The sequence below is a fragment of the Rhinolophus hipposideros genome, assembly GCF_964194185.1.
Source record: "Rhinolophus hipposideros genome assembly, chromosome: X".
NCBI lineage: Eukaryota > Metazoa > Chordata > Mammalia > Chiroptera > Rhinolophidae > Rhinolophus > Rhinolophus hipposideros.
In genome coordinates this window covers 126088563-126112682 of record NC_138046.1, presented here as the reverse complement: position 1 = coordinate 126112682, position 24120 = coordinate 126088563, and the positions used below count along the sequence as shown (strand labels likewise).

The window sequence follows — 24120 nt, the reverse complement described above, 5'->3', positions numbered from 1 at the left end:
CAAAACAGAAACAGACTCATAGATACAGAAAACAGACTGGTGGTAGCCAGGTGGGAGGGAGTTGGCGGGGCTGGGTGAAAAACGTAGTCTGATTTTAAAACAGGGTCCTTACAGAAGGAAATCAAGTTAACTGGAGGTCACTCAGGTAACTCCTAATCCGATAACTGGTGTCTTTATAAGAAGAAAACTAGAGAGAGAACTCTGGTGGGATGTAAATGGGTGCAGCCACTATGGAAACCCAACAGTATGGAGGGTCCTCAAAAAATTAAAAAAATATGACCCAGCAATTCCATTTCTGGATATTTATCTGAAGGAAACAAAAACCAGGATTTGAAAGAGATGTCTGCACCCGCATGTCCACTGAAGCACTACTCAGAGTGGACAAGACTTGGAAATGCCCTCAGTATCCATTGATGGATGAATGGATACACATTTGATATACACACAAGGGGATATTACTTACCAGGAAAAGGAAATCCTGCCATTTATAACAATGTGCAGGGACCAAACTTAAAGGCAATACGGCAACAAGCAAAAGAAGCCAGACGCAGAAAGACAACTATTACATGATCTCACTTACATGTGGGGGTCTAAAATAGTAGAACGCATGGAAACAGAGAACAGTCACTGAGGCTGGGGGGCGGGAGGAGGAAATGGGGGAATGTTGGTCAAAGGCTATAAACTTTCAGTTATAGGATATGTTGTGGGGACCTAACGTACAGCAAAGTGATGACAGCTAATAATAGTATATTTATATCCTTGACATTTGCTAAGAGAGCTGACCTTGGGTGCTGTCAGCATCACATAAAGAATGGTTCTGTGTGAGGTGATGGACGTGTTAATTAACAGGAGGGTGGTGATCACTTCACATATACATTAAATCATCACGTCCTACTCTTGGTAGCACATCCAAGGGCACCTATGCAGGTAGCTGGAAGCCTAGCTCTTGGCTGATACTAAGACCCAGTGGAGGAGGTGGCCACAGGTAATTGTACCTGTAGTAGACGCACCATCTCCACTTACATTTGGAAAGGTGAGTCTCTTGTGGGCTCCGTCCCAGGGTAAGGGGCACGGGTGGTACAAATTTCCAGTTTCTAAGTAGCCTTGGGTAGCCTCACACTTCATCAGAGGAGGAGATTCCGAGGAAGAGCCCCAAATCCGCTGGAATGTACAGAGGCCTAGCTGCCATAAAGAGCTTCAGAATGCTGTACACATGTGAAGATGGGACAAAGAGCCCTGGGTATACTTGGGACACCACTGCTTGGTCGGGCTCTGAATTATCTATGCCCCCAGTCTTATCTCATTTTGCTCACTTGGCTTTTGGACAGAAGGCAAGGTGACACCGTTGCTCTTAGTTTGCTCACTGTTACCAGGTCCGCTACAGCAGAGGGGAGGAGAGCGTGACAGCCAAGGAAAGACGGGATTCTCTGTCAAGTACAGATGTCAGATGTTCATGTGACCTTAATGCCCCACTGCCTTCCAGGGTACGTGTACGGGATTTGGGGGGTGAACTGTGTCCCCCCAAAAGTCCTAATCCTCATTGCCTGTGAATGCAATCTTATTTGGGAACAGGGTCTTGCAGATGTAATCAAGTTAAAATGAGATCATACTGGATTACGATGGGGCTAATTCAATGACTGGTGTCCTTATAAGAGGAAGAGAGGTGGTTTGGGGGAGACATTTCTGTCATGTGAGCACACAGTGAGAAGGCCACCTAACAGCCAGGAAGAGAACTCCACCAGGAACTCAACTGGCCAAATCCTGGTCTTGGACTTCAAGCCTCTAGAACAGTGAGAAATGAATTTCTTATAAGCTTATCAATGCTGGGGGATTTGGACCCCATTCTCATGACCTCATTTAACCTTTATTATCTTCTAAAAGCATTAGCTCCAGATACAACCACATTGGGGGTTAGAGCTGTAACACATGAATTTGGGATGCGATACAGTCCACAGCAATGGTGATGATGGTGACAATTATGTGTTGATGGTGATGATGGTGATGGTAATGATGGTGATGGTGGTGGTGATGATGATGGTGGTGATGGTGATGGTGGTGACGGTGATGACAGATATAACATTGAAAATGACAATAACAATAATGATGGGGATGATGGTGATGATGATGGTGATGGTGATGGTGGTGGTGGTGATGATGGTGATGGTGGTGATAGTGATGGTGATGACGGTTATAACATTGAAAATGACAATAATGATGGGGATGATGGTGGTGATGATGGTGATGCCGATGGTGGTGGTGATGATGGTTATAACATTGAAAATGACAATAACAATAATGATGGGGATGATGGTGATGATGATGGTGATGATGGTGATGGTGGTGGTGGTGGTGATGGTGATGGTGGTGATAGTGATGGTGGTGACGGTGATGACGGTTATAACATTGAAAACGACAATAATAATGATGGGGATGATGGGGATGATGGTGGTGATGGTGATGATGATGATGGTTATAACACTGAAAATGACAATAACAACAATGATGGGGATGATGGTGATGATGGTTATAATATTGATAATGACAGTAACAACAATGGTAATGATGGTGACGATGATGATGATGATGGTTATAATATCGATAATGACAAAATAATCATAATGACAATGATAATGTGGTGATAGTGGGGATAATAAAGTCAGAAGCACTAATGTCTACTCAGTGCTTCCTATCTGCCAGGAACTGGTCTAAGGAAATACTTTCGAATGAGCAGACCCATTCATTCTTACCGACAACCCTATGGGGTAGGAACAATTCTTATTTGACAGACGAGCAAAGCAAGGCTAACAGAAGCAATAACACCCAAGCTCACCAACTGGGCAATATTTTGGGTCCAACAGCAGCAAACGTCCCCTAGGGCACCTTTCATTCCTAATAGCTGCTTGCGGTGCTCCCACTAACAGAGGCTCATGGTAAGAGAAAGGAAATGGACCTGGAAGTTGGAAGGTACTATCCCTTGGCAGTTGTGGGAATGTGGCAACACCATGTTTTCTGTCCGTATAGCAATATTTTTTAAAAAGAAAATGCACTGGCACCATTTGAGGTCACTAAAACCCCAGGTCATGGTTCTGAAACACTAAGATAAAGTGACACAATGGAACATGTACCCTGCCTCTTGTCAAAGGTGGTATTTCAAGGTCACCCGATGGCTGATGAGGGGAAGTGGTTTTTTGTTTGTTTTTTTTGTTGTTGTTTAAATAGAAGAATTCCAGATAAGAAATGCAGAAGAGATGACAGAGCGGGAACATCAGCATTTTTTCCATCGCTCATGGAATGCTAGAGCAGGGCCACTGCCATTGGTGGACCCTCTACCCAGAGGCTCAACATTGGCGGGAACAAAAGAGTGGTCAATGGGGAGGGAGGTTGGGCTGGTGACACTGGGACCCACAGGTCAGCCATCTTCACTCACACTGACAGAAGGACAGGGAGGTATTCTGTGCTTCTTGCTAGGATGCAAAAGGAAGGAACCGTGGATCTAATCCAATCCATAGATCTAACCACCAGTTTACAATACATACTGAGGACAGAGAAACAAAGGAAAATGACACCGTGAGGATGTACGCTGCCAAATCTAGACTACAGGGTTTCCTACAGGGCAAGGGACCCAGTGTATTTGGTAAATAAATGGCAAAAAAGGTGAAAAGAGTGAACTTGATGAATTAAATCAAAGTGAGACACAAATGTAACGTAGAAACCTTAGTTTGCAGGGAAAGAAAAAGACATTTTTTTGAGATGCTAGGAGTTCGCCTATTGGCTAGGTGTCAGCATGATATTAAGGATTTTTGTCTTTAATTTTGTAAGATGCAATAACAGTGTCAAAGTTATTTTTTTAAGTTCATTACCTGTTAAGAGACAGGGTGGTGGGGACTAGCTTTAAACTAATTCCAGAAACAAAAATGTGACAGGCAGAAAGATCAAATAAGGTTGCAAAGCTTTGATAGTTACTAAGGCTGGGTAATGGGCACACAAGGATTTAATGTAAACACTTATCTCTACTTTTGTGTATGTTCGAATGTTCGGTAACAACTGGAAAAGATTATGATGCATGTTATCCCTAGCAAGATGACCAAACTGAAAATTCAAAAGATAGTATTCAATTTAACATCTCAGTTTAAAAAACAAAACAAAACAAAATTACAGTCGAATAACTACAAAAGATCTCTTTACAGAAAACACCCATATCAGAAAAGGAATGCTATGTAGTCTACTTATAAGTTCAAATTAAATATGTCAGTAGCTTCTTTTGATTTTAGAAAATCAACAATAATTCTAGTTTGTCCCTAAGTGTTTTAGGAGTGCTTTTTAAAATAACTATAATAATAATGTATGCAAAACAGTTTAATACAAGAAGAAAAATGAAAAGCAGATAAAAAGACCAAGAACATATTTTCTCAAACTACACTACCCATGATTAGAAAGATGAAGTTCTTTCTAAAAACAACATATCAAGAGGCTTTCTTTCAACATAACGAGGCTTTCTTTCCCAAAATACAGCCTGTTCATTAAGTAAATTAATTGCTTGATGTTATGTACTGAATTGACCACATCTATTTAATCTTAAATGGACCTAATGGATTAACTAGATAGGAACACGGTTTGCCAAACTTATAATCAAGTGAATATGGGAAACGTTTTCTTTTTCTGATTCACTAGAATCAAACTTCCAAATAAAATGAATAAAAAACAAATCAAGGGTATGTCCTTTACCAGTAGGGGGCAGCACGAGTGTTCTAAACCAACCTGGAAAAAAATATTAATACAAGGTCTCCATTCATCTAGGTGAAGTCCCCTGGTTTTTACGTGCTTTATTCTTAGGAATATAATCAGTGAAGTTCTATAGGGGAAAATCAGATTGAATGTAACTATCACAAGGAATTTGCAGGTTGGTCCTTTTCTAAATACCATCAGTGAGATGAGTCATTGAGTGCAACACGGCCCCCAAAATCAAGTGTCCCACAAATGCAGAAGTTTCCACCTGGGACAACAGGAGTGAGTTTTCCAGGTCTGCCTGTCCAATTCGGGAGCCATATGCAGGCGCTGAGCCCTTGAAATGTATCGAGGATCTCAAATTCTAACTAATTTTAACTAAAATTTAAAAACAGAAACTCTACACAGTTACTGATAAAAGGCTAAGGATTTTTGGAGAGCTTGTGAATCTGCTTCTACAACTATGAATGTTTCTGGACACTAAATTAAGATCAAGTATTTCTCAAGAAAATTTAGTGCCCAGATTCAGACGTCCCATGAGGATAAAGCATACCTGGGATTTCCAAATCTTAGTATCAAAAATGCATGGAGGGGCTGGCCGGGTGGCTCAGGCGGTTAGAGCTCCATGCTCCTAACTCCCAAGGCTGCTGGTTCAATTCCCACATGGGCCAGTGGAGCTGAGCTGCGCCCTGCACAACTAAGACTGAAAGGACAACAACTTGACTTGGAAAAAAGTCCTGCAAGTACACACTGTTCCCCAATAAAGTCCTGGGGAAAAAAATGCATGGAAACTCTCAACTTTTACAAGGCTTGGTATGTTGAAATGGTCGTACTTGGTATACAGTGAATTAAATAGACTCTATTATTAAAATTATATGCATCTGTTTTACTTTTTAAAATAAGGTGATTTGAAAATTTCAAATGACATATGAGGTTATTAGACAACATTGCTGTTGATAAGCAGCCATTTTAGGCACATAAATGACTAAAATTGTCCAGGGCAACAAAATTAGGAATGCACGTTATTATCAGCAGCTGCGATGACATTAGAAATATTAGCACACTCTCTCTCCGGCTCTGTCTGGGTGTGTCTCTCTTTAATGCCTAATTGTACAATTTGGGGGGCAATTGGGGATACAAGAAAGTAAGCTTACATCTTATTAGGGGATAAAAACAACAAGAAAAACCACAGCAAAATTACCTCCAAACGAAACAAAACCCCTAGAAAACGACTTTGTGATGTGAAAGGAAGTACCAACATAGAAAATATCAAAGTTTTATCACCCACCTTTATACACCTCCCTCTTCTTCATTTCTTTGAACTCAAAATCTAGAATTGCATTCACATCAAATGTGTAGCCCCCAAGAGAAGCCCCCAGTGCTTTCATGTAAGAGGTACTCCTGGCTTAAATGCATGGGATTTAAACTACTCAGAGTGTTTCTTATCCTTAATTTAGTTTGTGTGGTGTATCACGTTCATTTACTTGCGGATATCGAAGCAACTTGCCTCCCAGGAGTAAATCCCATTTGATCGTGGTGTATAAGACATTGCTGAATTCAGCTTGCTAACATTTTGCTGAGGATTTTTGCTGCACACCTGAAACTAATGTAATATTGAATACCAACTATAATTGATAAATTAAAAAAAATAATAAAATATTAAGAGTGTTCTTGTATTCTTTATAGTAAAGGCTACATTATTCCTAAGGGAGACAATGCACTTTTTACAGAACAAGGCACTAACATCGAGAAAATGCAATACACAGGGCTTTGTGAGAACGTTAGCCCCACTTAGGCTGAACACTGGGCTTTTATACGTTATATATTATTTAATTATACACAGTACTTACAAACATCTTTCCAATTCAGTAGAGCATTCTGGATCACTGGGGTGAATTAAGCCAAGATATCTGTACGGAACTGTGTAAGATTATTTTAGGTCATGATTCTTAATAAAATCAACTTTCTGGTTGATTTTAACAATGACGTGAACGTTTATCCAGTAATTCCATTTTTTGGAAATCGACATCATAATTTCAGAATTAATCTGAAACACAAATATTTATGCGTAGTGTATGTATTCGACCTTTATTTACATAAGAAAACACTGGAACTCATTTTTTGTTCAGCCAGTGGACTTTTTTTGTTGTTATTTTAAGAAGTAAAAAGCAAGAGACCATTGTTAAAAAACCATATAAAGATGACCTCGATGTTTTTAAATGCATACTCCCTTCTTATCAAGATGGTGAATTAAACAAATTCAGCTCTACCCGCTCCCAAACTATAAGGAAGAATGATTTTAAAAACTGTTTTAAGTGTAACGCACAAGAACTAAGGGGGACAAAGAGACAATGCAGTACAATTTTGGAAGGTGCCCAAGTGAGGGGCCAGGAAAACTGGATGGGCAGACCTGACAGTTGAAAGTGGTTGTCGTTGAGAATGGAAAATGGGGGGGGAGGGGGGTTAGAGAGAAAGCTCCTTGATTCACAGTATGTGTGTATAATTTTGATAAAAAGAAAAGCTACCTTCGTATGTCACCTCACACCTGTCAGAATGGCTACCATCAAAACCACAAGAGACAATACGTGTTGGTGAAGACGTGGAGAAAAGGGAACCCTCGTGCACTGTTGGTGGGAGCGTAAATTGGTGCAGCCACAACGAGAAACGGTATGGAGGGTCCTCAAAACATTAAAACCAGGACTAGCGTGTCATCCAGCCATTTCACTCCTGGGTATTTATCCAAAGGAAACGAAATCAGGATCTCAAAGAGATGTCTGCACCCCATGCTCACTGCAGGTTCACTCACAGTAGCCACGACATGGAAACTACCCAAATGTCCAGTGACCAACGAATGGATAAAGAGAACGTGACACATATGCCATGGATTATTATTCATCTACACAGCAGAAGGAGATCCTGTCATTTGGGACACAGTGGATGGACTGAGAGAACATTACGCCAAGGGACGTAAGTCAGACAGAGAATGGACGGAAACGGTCACTTACTTGTCTACCAGTTTCTTCGCAAACCCGAAGTCGGTGAGCTTGATGTGACCATCTCTGTCCAGCAGTATGTTTTCCGGTTTCAAGTCCCTGTAGACAATTTCTCGGGAGTGTAGGTACTCGATGGCACAGATGATCTCGGCCGAGTAGAAGAGCCCCGCGTTACTGGAGAACCGCCCCCGGTTCCGCAGGTAGCTGAACAGCTCCCCACCAGGCACGAACTCCATCAACATGTAGAGGAAACGCTCGTCATGACACGTCCAGAACCTGCGGGGACACGAGGATGATGGAAGGGGCCCCATGAGAGATGCAGGGGGCAGGTGTGCGCAGTTGACAGGATGTGGGCACAGGGAGGCACAGGGATACGGGTATGGCAGGATATTCAGATATTCACCCACGGAGGCATGCAAACGTGTGCATGTGGATGGATGTGAAGACCCAGTATAGATATGATGGGTACTCATAGACGTTAACATACAGCATAATACACAGAGGTTACGTGCATAGAAGTGTTAAGACACGGGCATCCTGTTAAACGTGCAATGGTCTCAGAATGGAGAAGAGTAAAGACCATGTTTAGATAATACACTAGCTAACAGCTTGCTATAGGTTGAACTATATCCCTGAAAATATGGATGGTGACGCCCTCAGCCCCAGGACTTCAGAATGGGACTCTGTTAGGAGACGGGGCTTTAAAGAGGGGACTAAGGTAACACGAGGTCACTAGGGTGGGCCCTGATCCAATAGCACTGGGGTCCTTATCAGAAGAGGAGATGAGGACACAGACACACAAACGGACGACCATGTGAGGACACGGGGAGCAGACGGCCGTCCACAAGTCCAGGAGAGACGCCTCAGGGGGGACCAGCCCTGGGACACCTGGATCTCAGACTTCCAGTCTCTCAGACCACGAGAAAATAAGTCTGTTGTTTTTTGCAAGCTGCCCAGTATATTTGTTTTGGCATCTCCAGCAAATGCATACACAGTGGGCACATCTGCAGGGACCCAGAGCGGTAATCACGCCTGGAAACTTACAGTAAATTAATGCACTGACTCTCGAACACCTGCCAGGAAAAGGTGGCCATTACCAAAGCCCAAAGTAAGAGATTTCTGGGCAATTATCGGGTAGGACGTTGCCCGAGAGAATCAGAAGAGATACATCGTCCTTTCAGAGGCTCGATTAGCTCTGTTAATGGAACCAAAGGCAGCAGCAGTAAGGGATCGAGGAGAAAGAGTGGTTGAGAGAGAGGGAAGAGAAGGCTGTGTCACATCTGTGTTTTAAAAGTCTTGGGGAAAGGGAGGTAAGTGTTGAGGGAGGAAGAACATTTTCACGTAAAGGAAACACGTGATAAAGAGAAGAGCGCTTTGGAACAGAGGGCCATGTGTTTAGAGAATTCAGAGGCATGAGTATGCCAAGGTGAGGGGCCATCCAATAAGAGCCACCCGCAGGCATGGGGACACACAGGACGATGTGAACCCAGATCGGGCACCAATGACACCGTAATGATGTCCCCACATCCTCTTGGGTTGGGACAATATGACCGCTCCTTTCCTGCAAAGCTTGGCCGATGACCAGTGTCCATCTGGGCTTCGCCAAAACTAAACGAAGCCCAGGGAACCGGCCACCGTATGAAGAGGCAGCTCAGGGAACCATCTACCTACCAGAGGGTCCCGCCCACTGGGATGGGCCACCCCAATACAGTAAAGTGAAAGAAAGACAAAGCATTGGGGGAGGTAGCTTGTAAGGACTTAAAGACGCACTCCAAGGAAAATCACAGGCAGCCACACTGTTTCCGAGGTTGAGTGTAGAATCCTGCAGTGATTTCAATGCCCAGGTGGGGACATAGGGTGCAGGCTGCAAATAACACCTGACTGGTGAGCCCGTACAATGAGGCTCTATGTAAACTGGTGACTGTCTGATTCCCATGGGGCCCAGTGAATGGCAAATTTAGCTAGAGTGCTCCAGGAAAGGCTTGGTGTTCTGGGCCATGGGGGTGTCACTGAGCCCTTGAAAAGAACATAAATGGTCCAAACTACCCCAAAATGGGGCTACCATTTCCTACAACTGAGGAAAGGTTGAAAAGGTAGAAGAACATACAGGACACCTTAAATACATTAACACACAGACACACACAGACACTCTCCTCTTTAATTAGCATGCACCCACTCTTTACAAAAATCCTATAGCCAGATCTATAGATTTCCACAAGGCTAATAATCAGTCCATCTCCTTCCTCAACTCTTGAAAACCATGCCTCACCACGTTCCAGTGGCACCTCATTTCACCCTTCAGGGCCATCAGAGAAATAACTAACAATGGCAGAAGATTAGAACAGCGCCAAGAGAGGGTTAGCGATAAAGGCATGAAAGAGCCTTTAGGATTAAGCCACTCAGTGGAGTGTGTTGGTCCCTAATAATAATGTGGGTAGAGACTAGGTGACCCAGGCTGGAGCAGTGGCTCAAAGATTTCAGATTCGGCCAGCTGGGGTCCAGCTCTGTTGCAGTGTCATCCATGGGGCAGACAATACATATACGAAGAGTCAGCGTTTAGTGTGTATTATTCTGCTCCCAATCCCAACGTGTGGGTTTGTTGTTTTGTTCCATACCAACAAGCAATTCTGCTGCACCACCTGGGTGTCCTACAATTCCACTCCATTCTCACACAGTCTACCCAGAGACAGGTGGCATCAGACTCCACAGGTGAAGGGCTCGGTCCCACAAGACTGTCCCCCACCTTCACACGTCAGTCGCAAGCCCAGGTTGTCACCTGTGCTTCTGACCGTCTGCCTACAAATCACAGGGTCCCACGACCCCCCTACTTGGGTTTGATTCATTTGCTGGAGCGGCACACAGAACTCAGGAAAACAGGGCCCTCACTGGATCGCGGTGTATTATGAGAGAACATAGCTCAGGAACAGGCAGGTGGAAGGCATGCACAGGGCACAGAGCCTCGTGTCCTTGCCAGGCGTGCCAGGCTCCCCAGATCGCCACGTGTCACCAACCCGGGAGCTCTGTGAACCCCGTCCTTTTGCGTTTTCATGGTGGCTTCGTGACACAGGCACGACTGATGAAATCTGGCCACTGGTGACTGATTCCACCTCACCCTTCTCCTCTCTGAGGAGGGTCAGGGGGTGGGACTGCAAGTTCCAACCCTCTAATCAGCTGGCTGGTTCTCCAGGCAACCAGCCCCTGTCCTTATGTCTGGTCCGAAAGATATCTCGTTAACCAAAGACACCAAATATATAAGAAGAACCAAATATATAGTTCTTATTATGTATCAGAATATTATTGTCAAACGTCACAAGTGATTGAGTGGGGAGAATTATACCACGATAAAAGGCCATATAAGAGAAGTTTGTTCCACAAATACCTCAATAAAATCAAACAAGAGATGGACAAAGGATAATGCCTAAGACAGACACTATGTATGAAGGGGGATGAGTCACTTTTACCTACACACACCACACTCATAAGCCAGCAGTCATCTGCATCCTTGAGAACTGAGCAGAAAACTGTGGCTATGAAAAAATCATTCCTGACACCCCTGATTTACCCATCTTCCTCCAAATCACTAACATCAAATGAATATCATGAGAAAATTAAAAAAAAAAAATCCTGTGGCACACCTTTGCTTGACGTCTCCCTCAATAAGACTTTTCTTACATGGAGAGACTTTGCAAAGAGTTTGGTGTTATCAATGATAAGAACCGAAATAGCCCAAGGAAGACGACTCACCATCCCTGGAACGTTTACAAACATTAAGTCACCACTTGGGGCTTTTGGACTGACAGGAAGGCATCTGTGTGGCCACAAATACATGCAAATCCAAGTTCAGAAAATCAGAAAAAAGATTACTTGCATCAGCCCATCTGTTGGTCAAACGCTTCTCATTATGGGCAAGACACCGTCCCTTGTACCACGTAAATAAAAAATAAAGATGCATTATGTAATTTCATTAACAATTGTCACCCCAGTAAATAAATTAAAAAAAAAATGCAAAGGCAAAAGAGTGAGAGGGTTTACCGCAAGTGACAAGACAATAAGAGGCGAGTTCTGGGGTCAGAAGTCTCCATAGGGATTATCAGTCTGACCGAACAACGTCAATCCATCATGACTCCCGAACCCCATTCGGTACTGACCTCCATAAGCCATTCACTCTTTTCCTCACGGAGTGGGTGGAGTTTGGCCAAGGACCCACCTGTGCCAGGTGACGTCCTGTCTTAGACATACAGTGATGGGAAGGGCAGATCCAGCTGCGGGTGTCCTGAGCCCTGCAGGTCAGCAGGGGAGCTGACCCTAAACAGTCAACAGGGGGATGCCGGGTGGAGTCACAGCAAGAACAGGCCTTGGGAGGACCTGGGGGCAGGATGTCTTCCTGCCCAAAGGAGGCCAGGAGGGGCGTGAAGGAAGGTTGGAACGTGAGGTACCAGCTAGCACCGTGGAGACATGGCAGAGAGTCTTCCTTCTGTCAAATGCGTGGAGGGGAACCACGGATGGGATTTCAAAGCCAAGAACGGCACCATCTGATTTTCAAGGCAGAGAGAAGCCTGGGATCAGGAGTGGACGAGCCCTGGGAAGGACACTGAGAAGAAAACAAGGGGACCCAGATGAACGGAGTTAGCTTCTGGGAAGATGTGATTGAAGTGGACAGACTCTGAGACGTGCTTTAGAAGAGAAAAGGGGGTACCCCTGACAGAGTGAATGCACAGGCCAAGAAAGGAAACCAAACATGGCACCCGATGGGATGCAAAGCCTGGGAGACCATGTGGGGGAAGCTGAAAGGAGGGACCTACGGGTCTAAGGGACCAGGAGAAAGGTCAAGGTTTCGCTTTTGGACATAAGGACAGTGAACGGCCAGTGAAACGCCTGAACAGAATGGACCTGGCCCACATCAGACACAGACGTCTCGCGCAGAAGGGGGCAGGCGCCGAGGGACCACCATACCTCAGGAGGAGTCTTGAGTCTAAACTACGGAGCAAGCGTGGTCACGGGGGATGAGGGCACGATTTGGGGGGCACGTGCACGCATGCCTGCCCCCTTCACCAGCATCCATGCTCCCACCGCCTGCACCTCTACCTTGCATGGCCCTGCTTCTCTCCATGGGAAGGTGGGGATGTCTGGCCTCACCTTCAGCACGTCCTCAACCCCGACCACACGTCCCGGAACGTGTCCTCCCAAAAACGTCTACGGGGCACTCCATGAGGTGGGAGGGGAAATAGTAAGAGGCAAAAGTGTGTATAATATGCTTCACTGATGTCCAAACTGTGTGTGTGTGTACGCGTGTGTGTATGTGCATGTGTGTACGCGGGTGCGTGTTGTGTATGTGCACGTGTGTGCACGTGTGTGCACGTGTGTTGTCTGTGCATGTGTCGTGTGCGAATGTGTGCATGTGTCTGTGTCGTGTGTGCGTGTGCGTGTACATGCAGACAGCTTTAAGCACAGAGAAAAGGACACCTGAGGATGAGGGAGGGTGGGAGGAAGAAAGGCAAGCACGAGACAAGCCGAGAAAGAGAACAGAAACAAACAAAGGAAGACACGTAAGCCCCCTTCCCACACACGGAAGACACAGGACTAGATACTGAAAACGCACTGAAGCAGCTGGAAGCAGGGACTGTAACAGATATGGATCCCCAGGATCACAGCTGCGTGATTCACAGCAGCCAAAATGGGCGAGAAGGTGTATCCATCCGCGGATGGATGGTAAGCAAAACGGGCCCACGCATCTGTATGTACAGTGGAACAGTAAGCAGCCACACAAAGGAAGGGAATTCTGTCATCTGCTGGGCGCAGGACGAACCTTGAGGCCACCGCGCTATGTGAAATAGCCAGTCACAAAATGGCAAATACTGCATAATTCCATGTAGAGGAGGTCCCTAGAGGAGTCAATTCGTAGAGATGGGGCGTAGATGGTGGTGAAATGGGGAGTTAGTGTTTCCTGGGGACAGAGTCTCAGTTGGGGAAGAAGAGAAGGTTACACAATAACATGAACGTCCTTTCATCACTGAACTGTACACCAAAACACGGTTAAGACAGACAATTGTGTGTCGTGTACATTTTACCACAATTGAGAAATGAATTAAAATGTTAAATGTGTCCACACGTGCATATTAACCTATGAATCGGGAACAGCAGAAAGACTGTCGTTTGCAATGTCTCAGGAGGTTTCTAACCCTGGCCCCTCGGCCTGCCCCGGAGACTCCAGCTCAGAGCAGCTTTCTATCCGAAACAATCACTTTCCATCTTTCTATGGTCTTCTGCTTGCAAAGTCTGAGCCAGGGCCCCGACCCTAAGGCATTTTCAGGGAGCTGGAAATCAGCCGTACCCATCTGCAGCTGCTTAGGTTAACGTTCACTGTCATCTCTCCAAATGTTGCAATACAGCGGGACCTGGACATGTGCCACCGACAGAAGAGAAGGAAAGACAGCCCGCGTCACCCTATCTCCTCGGCCCGCATCACCCTATCTCCTCAGCCCCATCTCTCCGTGCAATCTGAGGCTTTGGAACGTTCCTTCTCCTTTCCGAACTGGCTCCGTGTAACCAGCCCCCCCCCACCCCCCACTCAAGGTGACCTGGGCTTATTCCCCCTTCCCCCCACCTCACGGCCGTTTTCTGCTCCTGGCCCCAAGGGTCCCCCACCCTCGGTGGCATCTGATGGCTCCCACCAATGACAGTGATTCATTCTCTCTTCCAAGACTGGTCCTCTGCCCTCAAAGTATCCCAAATGAGAATCCCCTCTCTCTCCCGCTCAGCTTCCTAGCCGTGTGCCACCCCAAGGACTCGACTGTGCCAGTCAGAAGCGTGTCACCTTTGTCAGCAGCCACACACACCAGCTCCCACCTGAACTCACAGGGAAGCCCAGCATCTACTATGTGCCCAGGCTGTGCTTTCTTGTGCCCACACCACCTGCCATCGAACCCCTGAGGGATCCTGCCGGACCCTCTGTGTCATCTCTTCTTCTTTATAATGCCCACCACCATCGATGTTCTCACCCCGTCCACAGCCAGAGTTGAATCCCACACGGAGTCAGGTTGCTCACTGTGTCCTGGACCCCTGGTGACCAATCAGCAGCTGCAATGTCATTTTGCATCTGGAAGGGTTCCCCCCATCCACACCCCGTGAGCCACCCTTCCCCCTTCTGCACAACTCTGCTTAAGTGTCCACCTCATCCCAACCCCACGTCCCCTGCCTCAAAGCAGATGATCCCCTCGTTATCTGTGACCCCTCGATCCACTGGGGACTTCACATTGTCCCTCTGTCACCACAGTCTAAATTTCCCTTTTATAAGCATCCAGCTTGCCCACGAAACACATCCATTACATCATTTTACGACAAGAAGCAGGAACAGGACTTGGGAGGTGTCTGTGTTCCTTCTGTCACATCTGTTCCTCGCAGGCGATGACGAAAGAGGAAGGACGGCTATTTCTAGATCTTTGCTTAGAGGGCAGGGAAGGTGGAACACTGTGTTCTTTCCTCCTTACCCACCAGAAAAACAAAGAAACGCTTTTACCAACTACCAGTCCGTGGACTAACGGAGAGTGAGAGAAGATCTGAGGCGCTGATATTGACAAAGATCTTTCCTTTAGGCTTTGGGCACGTGCTCTCTAGGCTACGGGCACGTGAATGCCTCCCAGTGAAGACAGAAGATGTCACTGCACCAGTAACGAGAAGGACTTGCCATGTGGTGTGTGGCTGACACACTTCCCAGGTGTCTGTCATCCAGACACAAATGTCAGTATATGAGGTTCAGAGACCTACCTAAGCATCAGAGATCCTATCTGTCTGTCTATCTATCTACCTATCTATCTGTCAATCATCTATTTATCATGTCACCTGCCTATCAGTTACCTATCCATCAATCTATCTATATCATCTATCATCTATCTATACATACTTCTACCATACATTTATCATGTATCACCTATCTATCCATTATCCATCCATCCACCATCCATCCATCCATCCATCCATCCATCCATCCATCCTTCCACCCATTCATCCATCCATCCATCATCCATCCACCCATCATCCACCCATCATCCATCCATCCATCCATCCACCCATCATCCATCCATCCATCCATCCATCCATCCATCCATCCATCATCCATCCATCATCCATCCATCCATCCATCCATCATCCATCCATCCATCCATCCATCCTTCCACCCATTCATCCATCCATCCATCATCCATCCACCCATCATCCATCCATCATCCATCCATCCATCCATCCATCCATCATCCATCCATCATCCATCCATCCATCCATCCATCCATCCATCCATCATCCATCCATCATCCATCCATCCATCCATCCATCCATCCATCATCCATCCATCCATCCATCCATCATCCATCCATCATCCATCCATCCATCCATCCATCCATCCATCCATCATCCATCCATCCATCCATCCATCCATCCATCCATCCATCCTTCCACCCATTCATCCATCCATCCATCATCCATCCACCCATCATCCACCCATCATCCATCCATCCATCCATCCATCATCCATCCATCATCCATCCATCCATCCATCCATCCATCCATCCATCCATCCACCATCCATCCATCCACCCACTATCCATCCATCCATCCATCCATCCACGATCCATCCATCCATCCATCCATCCACCATCCATCCATCATCCATCTATCCATCCACCATCCATCATCCATCTACCATCCATCCATCCATCCATCCATCCATCCATCCATCATGCACCCATGGCCGTAGCCTCCAATCCAGGACAATTGCACCTGCAGGGAAATTTCTGACAGCGTCTAGAGACATGTTTAATGGTCACAACTGGGGAGAGTGCCACTGGCACCGAGCCGGTAGAGCCCAGGGACCCTGCTCACCATCCTACACCACATAGGACAGACCCCAGCACAGCGAATTACTTGCCCCAAATGTCAGCAGTGCCAGGGCTGAGAACCCGTTCTTTCTGGGCTCAAATATCTCTTAGGACACCAGCAATCTCGCCATGCAGAAAGGGTGAGGGATGGGTGATCACAAGACTCTGGTTTCTGGGGAGACTCCCAGCCTTTCTCCCTGGCCCTTGACTTTGTCCCAATTCTTCTACGCCCTGGTCCCCGAGTTTCTCGGCTCTTCTAAAGTTCTCTCTCCCTGGCTCAGCCGGCCTTGGGACACGGCTTCCTCCCCAAACAGCATGCTGTCCCTTCATGTGTATTGAATGAACATCCTGGCATCTTTCCAAAACCAGAGCCAGTAGCAGCTCACAGACTGAAGGCTGATAATGAATGCATCCAGTCGTTCAAGGGGAATTCCACACTCACAGACGTCCGTGTTCAGTGTGACAGCCGATGCATGGGGTTTGCTGAAAGGTAGCAAAACGGGCTACGTGTTTCGAGAATTCAGCAATGGGAAGCAGGTGTTGGAGGAAGCGACTCCCAGTTCGAAGAGACTCGGTACCACTGGGGAATTCAATGCATCCTTTGCTAACAGTGCTTTCCCACTAAACACGTCCCTTATCCTGTGGCCCGGGCCCCCTTCCGCGTCATCCATGGGGCTTGCCATATACAGCATGATGTCCACGTACTGGGAAACCTGATCACACTAGGTCAACTTTAAACCCAGTTTGTAAACATGGCTGGTCCCTCATGTGATAATGCACAGAAAAAAAGATGCCATGAGGGCATTATAATAAGACCCCGTGCACTGAGGGATAAACCGTTAGCTGCTCACTAAGTACCTACATCTTACGGGCTGACATGCATCCCACAAAACTCACATATCAAAGCCCTCATGCCCAGGACCTCAGAGTGTGACTGTGTTTGGAGGCATTAAACACGGGATTAAGGTAACATGAGGTCACTAGGGTGGGCCCTGATCCAATAGGATGGTGTCCTTATAAGGAGAGGAGATGAGGACACAGACACACACAGAGGAACGACCATGTGAGGACACGGAGAGCAGACGGCCGTCCACACGCTCAGGACGAGCCCTGGGACAACTGGACCTCGGACTCCAGCTTCCAGGACGGGAGTAAATACATTCTTGTTAAGCCACTTGGTCTGTGGTCCTTGGTTATGGTGGCCCAAGCAAACTAACGCAGTGGGCACGATCTTTTTCCATCATTTCTGGATAAAGGTAACCTGAAAATTCATATCATACTAAATCTCTACAACATCTATTATGACAATAATGTGCCAAGATCCTATGCATTTTACGAGATCTGTGGCACCCAGAGCCTGCCTTGTTTTACATGCTGTATCCGTGCTTTGGGCAAACAAATACTGACCAACATCAGGGGGCTTAAAGGAATTCCCACCACATGTGTTCCCCAAGCTGGTGAAGTGTTACCCCCTGAGAAGAATATCCAAATGACCGTGAGGTCCCTCGCAGACTAAAGGACAAAACAAAATTCTTGCCTCCCAGCCATACCCCCTACTGGACGTGAAGTATAAAAAGATGGTACTGGATTCTGACCTGCCCCCGGGAGGGTGGAGGCAAGAGGAAAGTCAAGGTCACATACCAATGGGCAGATTATGGAGCCAAGTATAGGGAAGTCTCACTCCCTCAAAGATAAAAATTGGCCAATTCGGACACCTGGGTCGAATTCCATTCCTCCAAACCTAGAGCTTACAGACTGTGATCTCAACTACGTAGGTCCTTTGTGTGTTTCTTTCTTTTTTTCTTGCAGGATGCTTTCTATTTCTAAAGTAAAATAATTTTCTAAACAAGTAAATACACACACGACTCACGTAGTTCATTGAAAACAAGACAGAGCCAAAGACAGAACATGTCCCTGTGCATTCTGGACTCCACTGTCCGGTAAGGAAAGCCGCCATTAGCGGTTCCTTGTTAGTGGTTTCTGACCACAGAAAGCAGATTATCTCACTGAAGCTCCAATTGGATAGCTCTTCCCTTTCCCTGTTCGTTTGTAACTCCCCAAAGCCCAAGGCTTCCATCCTGGAAACTTTGACTTGAACACTCTACCTGGACCCCTGCATCCATGGGGCTCTTTCTTGGGATTTTAGACTTTTGAATTGTACAGCTCTACTGCCCATCGTTTTGAAATACCTCTACTGAAACACCTCTACTGCCCATCGTCTCGGCTGACCCCCACTCCAGGAGGTGACAGGGTATGAAATCTCCTGCAACTCCTGTAACAAAATGCCCCCCACTAGGGGGCCTAAAACCACAGGAATCCATCCTCCCCCAGCCTGGAGACCAGGAGGGTGACATCACGGTGTCCCAGGACCACGCTCCCTCCCGAGGCCCCAGGGGACGGTCCCTCCTGCCCCTTCCAGCTCCTGGGGGCTCCAGGCGTCCCTGGGCTGGTGGCCGCCTCCCTCCCATCTCTGCCTCCCTCTCCACGTGGCGTCCCCTCTGTGTCTGTGTCCCTCTCTTCTGTCTCTGATGAGGACACTGTCATTGGGTTCAGGGCCCCCTGATCCAGGACGACCTCATCTCAGACCCCTCACTCAGTCACACCTGCACAGACCCCGTTTCCAGACAGGGCCCGTTCTCAGCTATGGGAGATGACATGAACACATCTTGTGGCGGGACAGCCACCCGCACAGGGTGAGACTCCCAGCACTGGGGCCCCTCACCCAAGAGCCGATGCACACTCCCTACAATGTCACCCTAACGATGCCTGAAGGCTGAGCCTGCACCCCAGAATACATACGATGGCCACAGGCCCCACCTCTCCAACCATTGGGCTCCTCACTCTTCTCGAAACGCATTTCTTGTCAACAACGTCTGAGACGTCTCGTGTTCACCATCAATTCTACATGCTCTGTGTTCCTGTTCTCCTAATGCCACCAATGTCACCGCAAACAGAGGCCACGCCGGAATGCCACGTGTACTGTCTTCCTTGGAAAACTCGCTTACAAAGCACCTTCTGAACTGCACCTCGTATTTGGCAGAAGCCCAACCCCTAACACACACACACACACACACACACACACACACACGAGGACAAGTTGGTGGTTTTATAGAGAAGTCCATGTCTCCTTTAGGAAATGTTTGCTGACAACCCTAGTGAGCCAACGTCCTTTCTCAGAATCACTACCTCAGGTCACAGAAGACACACAACTAGAAGCCTTTTTTCATCCCAGCGGAAGGTGTATACACATGTGCTTTTTCTAACCGTCCTCCTACCACTAGCCGAGGGCAGGCTGGGAGCCAACGAGGGACGGGTGGTGACCCTGCTGCGGGTGCTACTTTGGTTTCCATGACCTGAAAGCAGGAGACTCTCAGGGGCCCCTCATTTTGGCACAAGACCGTCTTTTCGCTCCATAAAAGGAAAGTAAAACAAAAAGTCAACTGCTTCCCTTTTGCCCGTCATCAAGCGTGGCACACATCCCCGCTCTGGGAAGACGCCGTTTCAGGCTTAGAGGACACTGTTCTGGTGTCTGAGTTTCGGGGTGTACCTCCCTGTGTTGGGCTGCAGAGCTGCTTCAACAGCATGGCAGAAGACATCTGTCTCCATGAGGGCAGGGTGACGGTGAAGAAAGGCAGGTGTCGGTCAGCTAGGAGGGGTGCAGGACCGGGGGACACAGAGGAAGGAGGCCTGCAGGGCCCGAGTAGCCCTGGAGCGATGACACGGACGGCACTGTGCACCTTCGACTGCACGTGTACTTCCATGACTGGAGGACGGCGGGAAAAGGGGAGGGAGGGCGGGCCAGAGGCCAGGACGTCACGAGCCCTTCACAGGGCATCACGTCACTGGGGCTCGATTCCGGGAGCCCTGGGAAGCCCCTTTAGATCCGTAAGCAGAGACGCAGCTCACTGGACAGGTGTGTGGGGAGGAGCGCCATAGGTGTAAAGTGAAGAGCACCTCAGAAGGAAGCGAGGTGGGGGTGGGGCAAGTACATCAGGGAGGCCCCAGGCAGAAAATCAGGGCAGAGAAAGGGGACCTGAGGCAGGCAGGGGCTGGGGAGGAGAGAGAGGAAGATGGCAGAGAGAAGGGCTGGGAAGTGGGCAAAAGGCAGTCATGGCTGGGGACAGACAGCCATGCCTGGGCGTCCGAATGTCTGACACCTGGGTGGGAAATGGTCTCCCTGTGTACCAGCAAACCGCATGGGGGCAGAGGGATGTGTTCGCTTCACGTAGGGCGCTTTCCCCTGCAGGCATGTGTGGGATGTCTACACGGGTACGTCTAACAGTCAACGAGAAACCCAAAGAACGACCTGACTGAGTAAAGCTGAGAAGGTGACTGAGGTCCCCGAAAGCCAACTGAGCAGGCCCCCCAGGGAGCCAGTGAAGCTGACCATGCTGGAAGGAGAGGCGACAAAGTCTCCGGCGCGGCCACCCACGCCCGTGCATGTTCGACAGGCTGAGCAGGGCAGACATTCCAGAAGCAGCACCTGCGTGTGTGGGCCTGGCCGCCCAAGCTCAGTAGCCTTTGTAGCATGATGTGAGCACCATCAGAAGTAGACCGATGTCTCAGGTGGTACCTGGCTGGTCTGAGGGTCACATGCACACATGGTAGGCGGGGCAGCCGCGCCCAGTCTCGCTCAGGGTCCTAAGGACAGTGAGGATTGGGGGGACAGGTGGGGACAGACCCGAGGCATACTCACAGCTTGACCAGGAACGGGTGGCTAACTTCCTTCAGGACCGACTTCTCGTTGTGCACGTGCTGCTCCTGCTTCAGGCGTATGACGTCCGGGATGCTCATGACCTTCAGGGCGAAGAAACGCTTGGCCGTCTTCTGCCTGACCACCTGCACCCGCCCGAACGTGCCTGTGCCTGCAGGGGAAGGAGAACCCAGGCTGCACTGAGACCGAGGGCTCAGCCCATCATTCCTGCGTGATACACCTGCTGAGAAGCTCACGCTTGGAGTTATCAACTGAATGCACATCTTACACACACACACACGCTCACATAGAGGGCACCTGCCTCTGGAACGTTCTTCAATTAGGGGCCATCATGTGTGCAAATGAGAATGCACTCAGATGAACACACACACGTACATGGAGAGGTACAACAGGAAAGTGTGTAAAATGCATTCCTTCAACGTGCCTTCTTCTCTTCGAGCTTTTTACCTGAAGACAGGGCACATGACGTTCCCCAAGAAGGCTCTTTCGCATACTAACGCCTGCTCAAAATGCTTGTTTTTTATTTTAAAATGGGCCACGGGCTGGAATAAAGTGATGCTCATAATAAGAGAGAGGGAGGACAATTTAAGACGTGCAACCACTACAAATATGAAAGGAAATCAGGGAATCAAACCCTCTTTGGTACCCAGGTGGGGCATTTTCAACCCAAATGCTCCCTCTTCCTCCCCTGTCTGCCTCCTTCTTCTTCTAGCCTCTCCTTGTCCTCTGAGCCTTCCATGGAGCTTACCTTCTACCCTTCTCATAGGCTGGCCGTCATTTGAGGCAACTATGAAACCAAAGGTCCAAAGGAACTTTATCTATGGCCAGAGAAGAGAGAAAAATGCAACTCTGTCCGTGTGCTGCCAGGCACTCAGGACGCTTATAAATGGCAGCTATCTTTTCTGTCCCTGTTGGTCTAACAAATAATGCAGGGGAAAAGGTCTTCTGCCTGAGCACAAAAGTGTAGAAAATAGTCCATTAACAGGGCACCCTGACTGGAAAAAAATGGCAATCAACCTGGTGAAAAAGGAGAAAAAAAGAATTCAAGGATGGCTAGAGAATTAAAAAGTCCTCCAACATAACCACACAACAATGGATTTCCTTTTTTTTTTTCTTTATAGAGTTTGGAATTGCACATGGTAAGCAAGATGAAAACAAGAACAAAGACTCAAGCACTACTTTTTTTTTTTTTTAGCACTTTCTATAAATTAAAAGCTCCGTGTTGTAAAATAAATCTATTAGCTAATGGGATGGTAGATGGGGGTGGGGAAGAAAGGATAAGTAACCTTGGCTTTGAAATGTAGTTTTCATCATGAATATTTTATTATAGCAGAAGAAGAAAGAGATCTACAAAAATGAAGAAAGTGTTGTATAAGAGAATATAGTCAATAATATGGTAATAACTAAATATGGTGCCAGGTGGGCACTAATCAGAGGGATTATTGCATAAATTATATAAATGTCTAACCACTATGCTGTACACCTGAAACTAATGTAAAATACTACTGAATGTCAACTGTAACGAAAAACATAATTTTTAAAAAACCAATCTTTAAATATTGACACAATAAAGCATCAATAACAAAAAAAGAAGCAGCAAAGGATGAACGATACATTTTTTAAGTATATTCTCATAAAAAGATCATTGGGAAATAAAGATGGAATTGTATTAGAGTAAAGCAGCATCGTGTTGATAAAATTATGTGGAATCAGGTCAAAACAGAGAGGAAGTAGGGAAAGGGCTTTGGGATAGTGAACTGATAGTTTAGGTGTTTTTATGCAAACACTGATGTTTCTATTGAGTCACGTGCATGGAAATGGAAGACACAGTCATGTAGTCTGAGTGTTGACTTTGATTTGATCTATGAACTTGGGCAAACAGATTAACCCTTTTTGGTCTCATATGGTTCATCTCTCCAATAGGGTAGGTAAATTACTATGAAAAACATAAATGTCTTGCCACACACTAAGATTCTACCAATAAAAAAGAGGCTGTGTGTCTTTTGATCTTTCTTCTACTCCTTGGTCCCTTTCTTCTGAATCATCTCTCTCTACTGTCCGCAACAAGGAGCCCATTCATGCCCTGATGATATTTCCTAGACAATATTTTGTCTTTTTAGTACCTGTATTTGACCTTCAACGGAGAGGGTCTCTATGCCTATGTGAAAAACAACACAGCTAGGGATGGACAACAGAATGTTCTATTTTGCTTTTTACATTTCTGTCTGAGACATCTTTCAAGCTTTCTTTCTCTGAGCTGTGTGAGTTGTAAACATCCAGAAGTCACATCAGGGTACTTGGGCACTGAAGCAGGTGCCCTGTTACCCTGGGAGATGTGGCCAGTCCCTCAACGGCACAAGCAGATAACAACACGACACAGGTACACAATCGTGATCAAGGAGGACAAAACCAGCAGGCTGTAATTTTGAACTCGGTCCACTTAAGTGTACTGAAGACAAAGAAAACATGAATGCATTGTTATTAAGTCATCATCAGTGCAGTAGGAAGGAAAAGGGCCAATAGAGTGTTTCCTACTTGGTATTGGGAGGCTCTCCAATATACATCGCCAGCTGCCATTATCAGGCACTTGAAAGTAGAAAATCCATGGTTTTTTAAAGCTTTGCTGCAGGTAAGGATGGTCACATAACCCACCTCTGCCCAGTAAGACACACGATGGAATATTACTCGGCCATAAAAAGGAAATCCTGCCATTTGGGACAACTTGGATGGACCTTGAGGGCTTTATGCTACGTGAGATAAGTCAGACAGAGAAAGATAAATACCATATGATCTCAATTATATGTGGAATCTGAAAAGA

The 24120-nt window shown here is 46.9% G+C and overlaps 1 protein-coding gene across 1 annotated transcript in view; it reads right to left on the bottom strand.

Annotated features, from left to right (window-relative positions):
- The window catches only part of PRKX (protein kinase cAMP-dependent X-linked catalytic subunit), a 69326-nt gene that overhangs the window by 21581 nt on the left and 23625 nt on the right, over window positions 1–24120 (bottom strand). Inside the window, exons 2-3 of the mRNA XM_081041848.1 lie at window positions 21285–21453; window positions 7731–7994 (exon numbers count right to left, since the gene is read on the bottom strand). Of these exons, the coding sequence (XP_080897974.1) occupies window positions 7731–7994; window positions 21285–21453 (433 nt within the window). The remainder of the gene's footprint in view (window positions 1–7730; window positions 7995–21284; window positions 21454–24120) is intronic.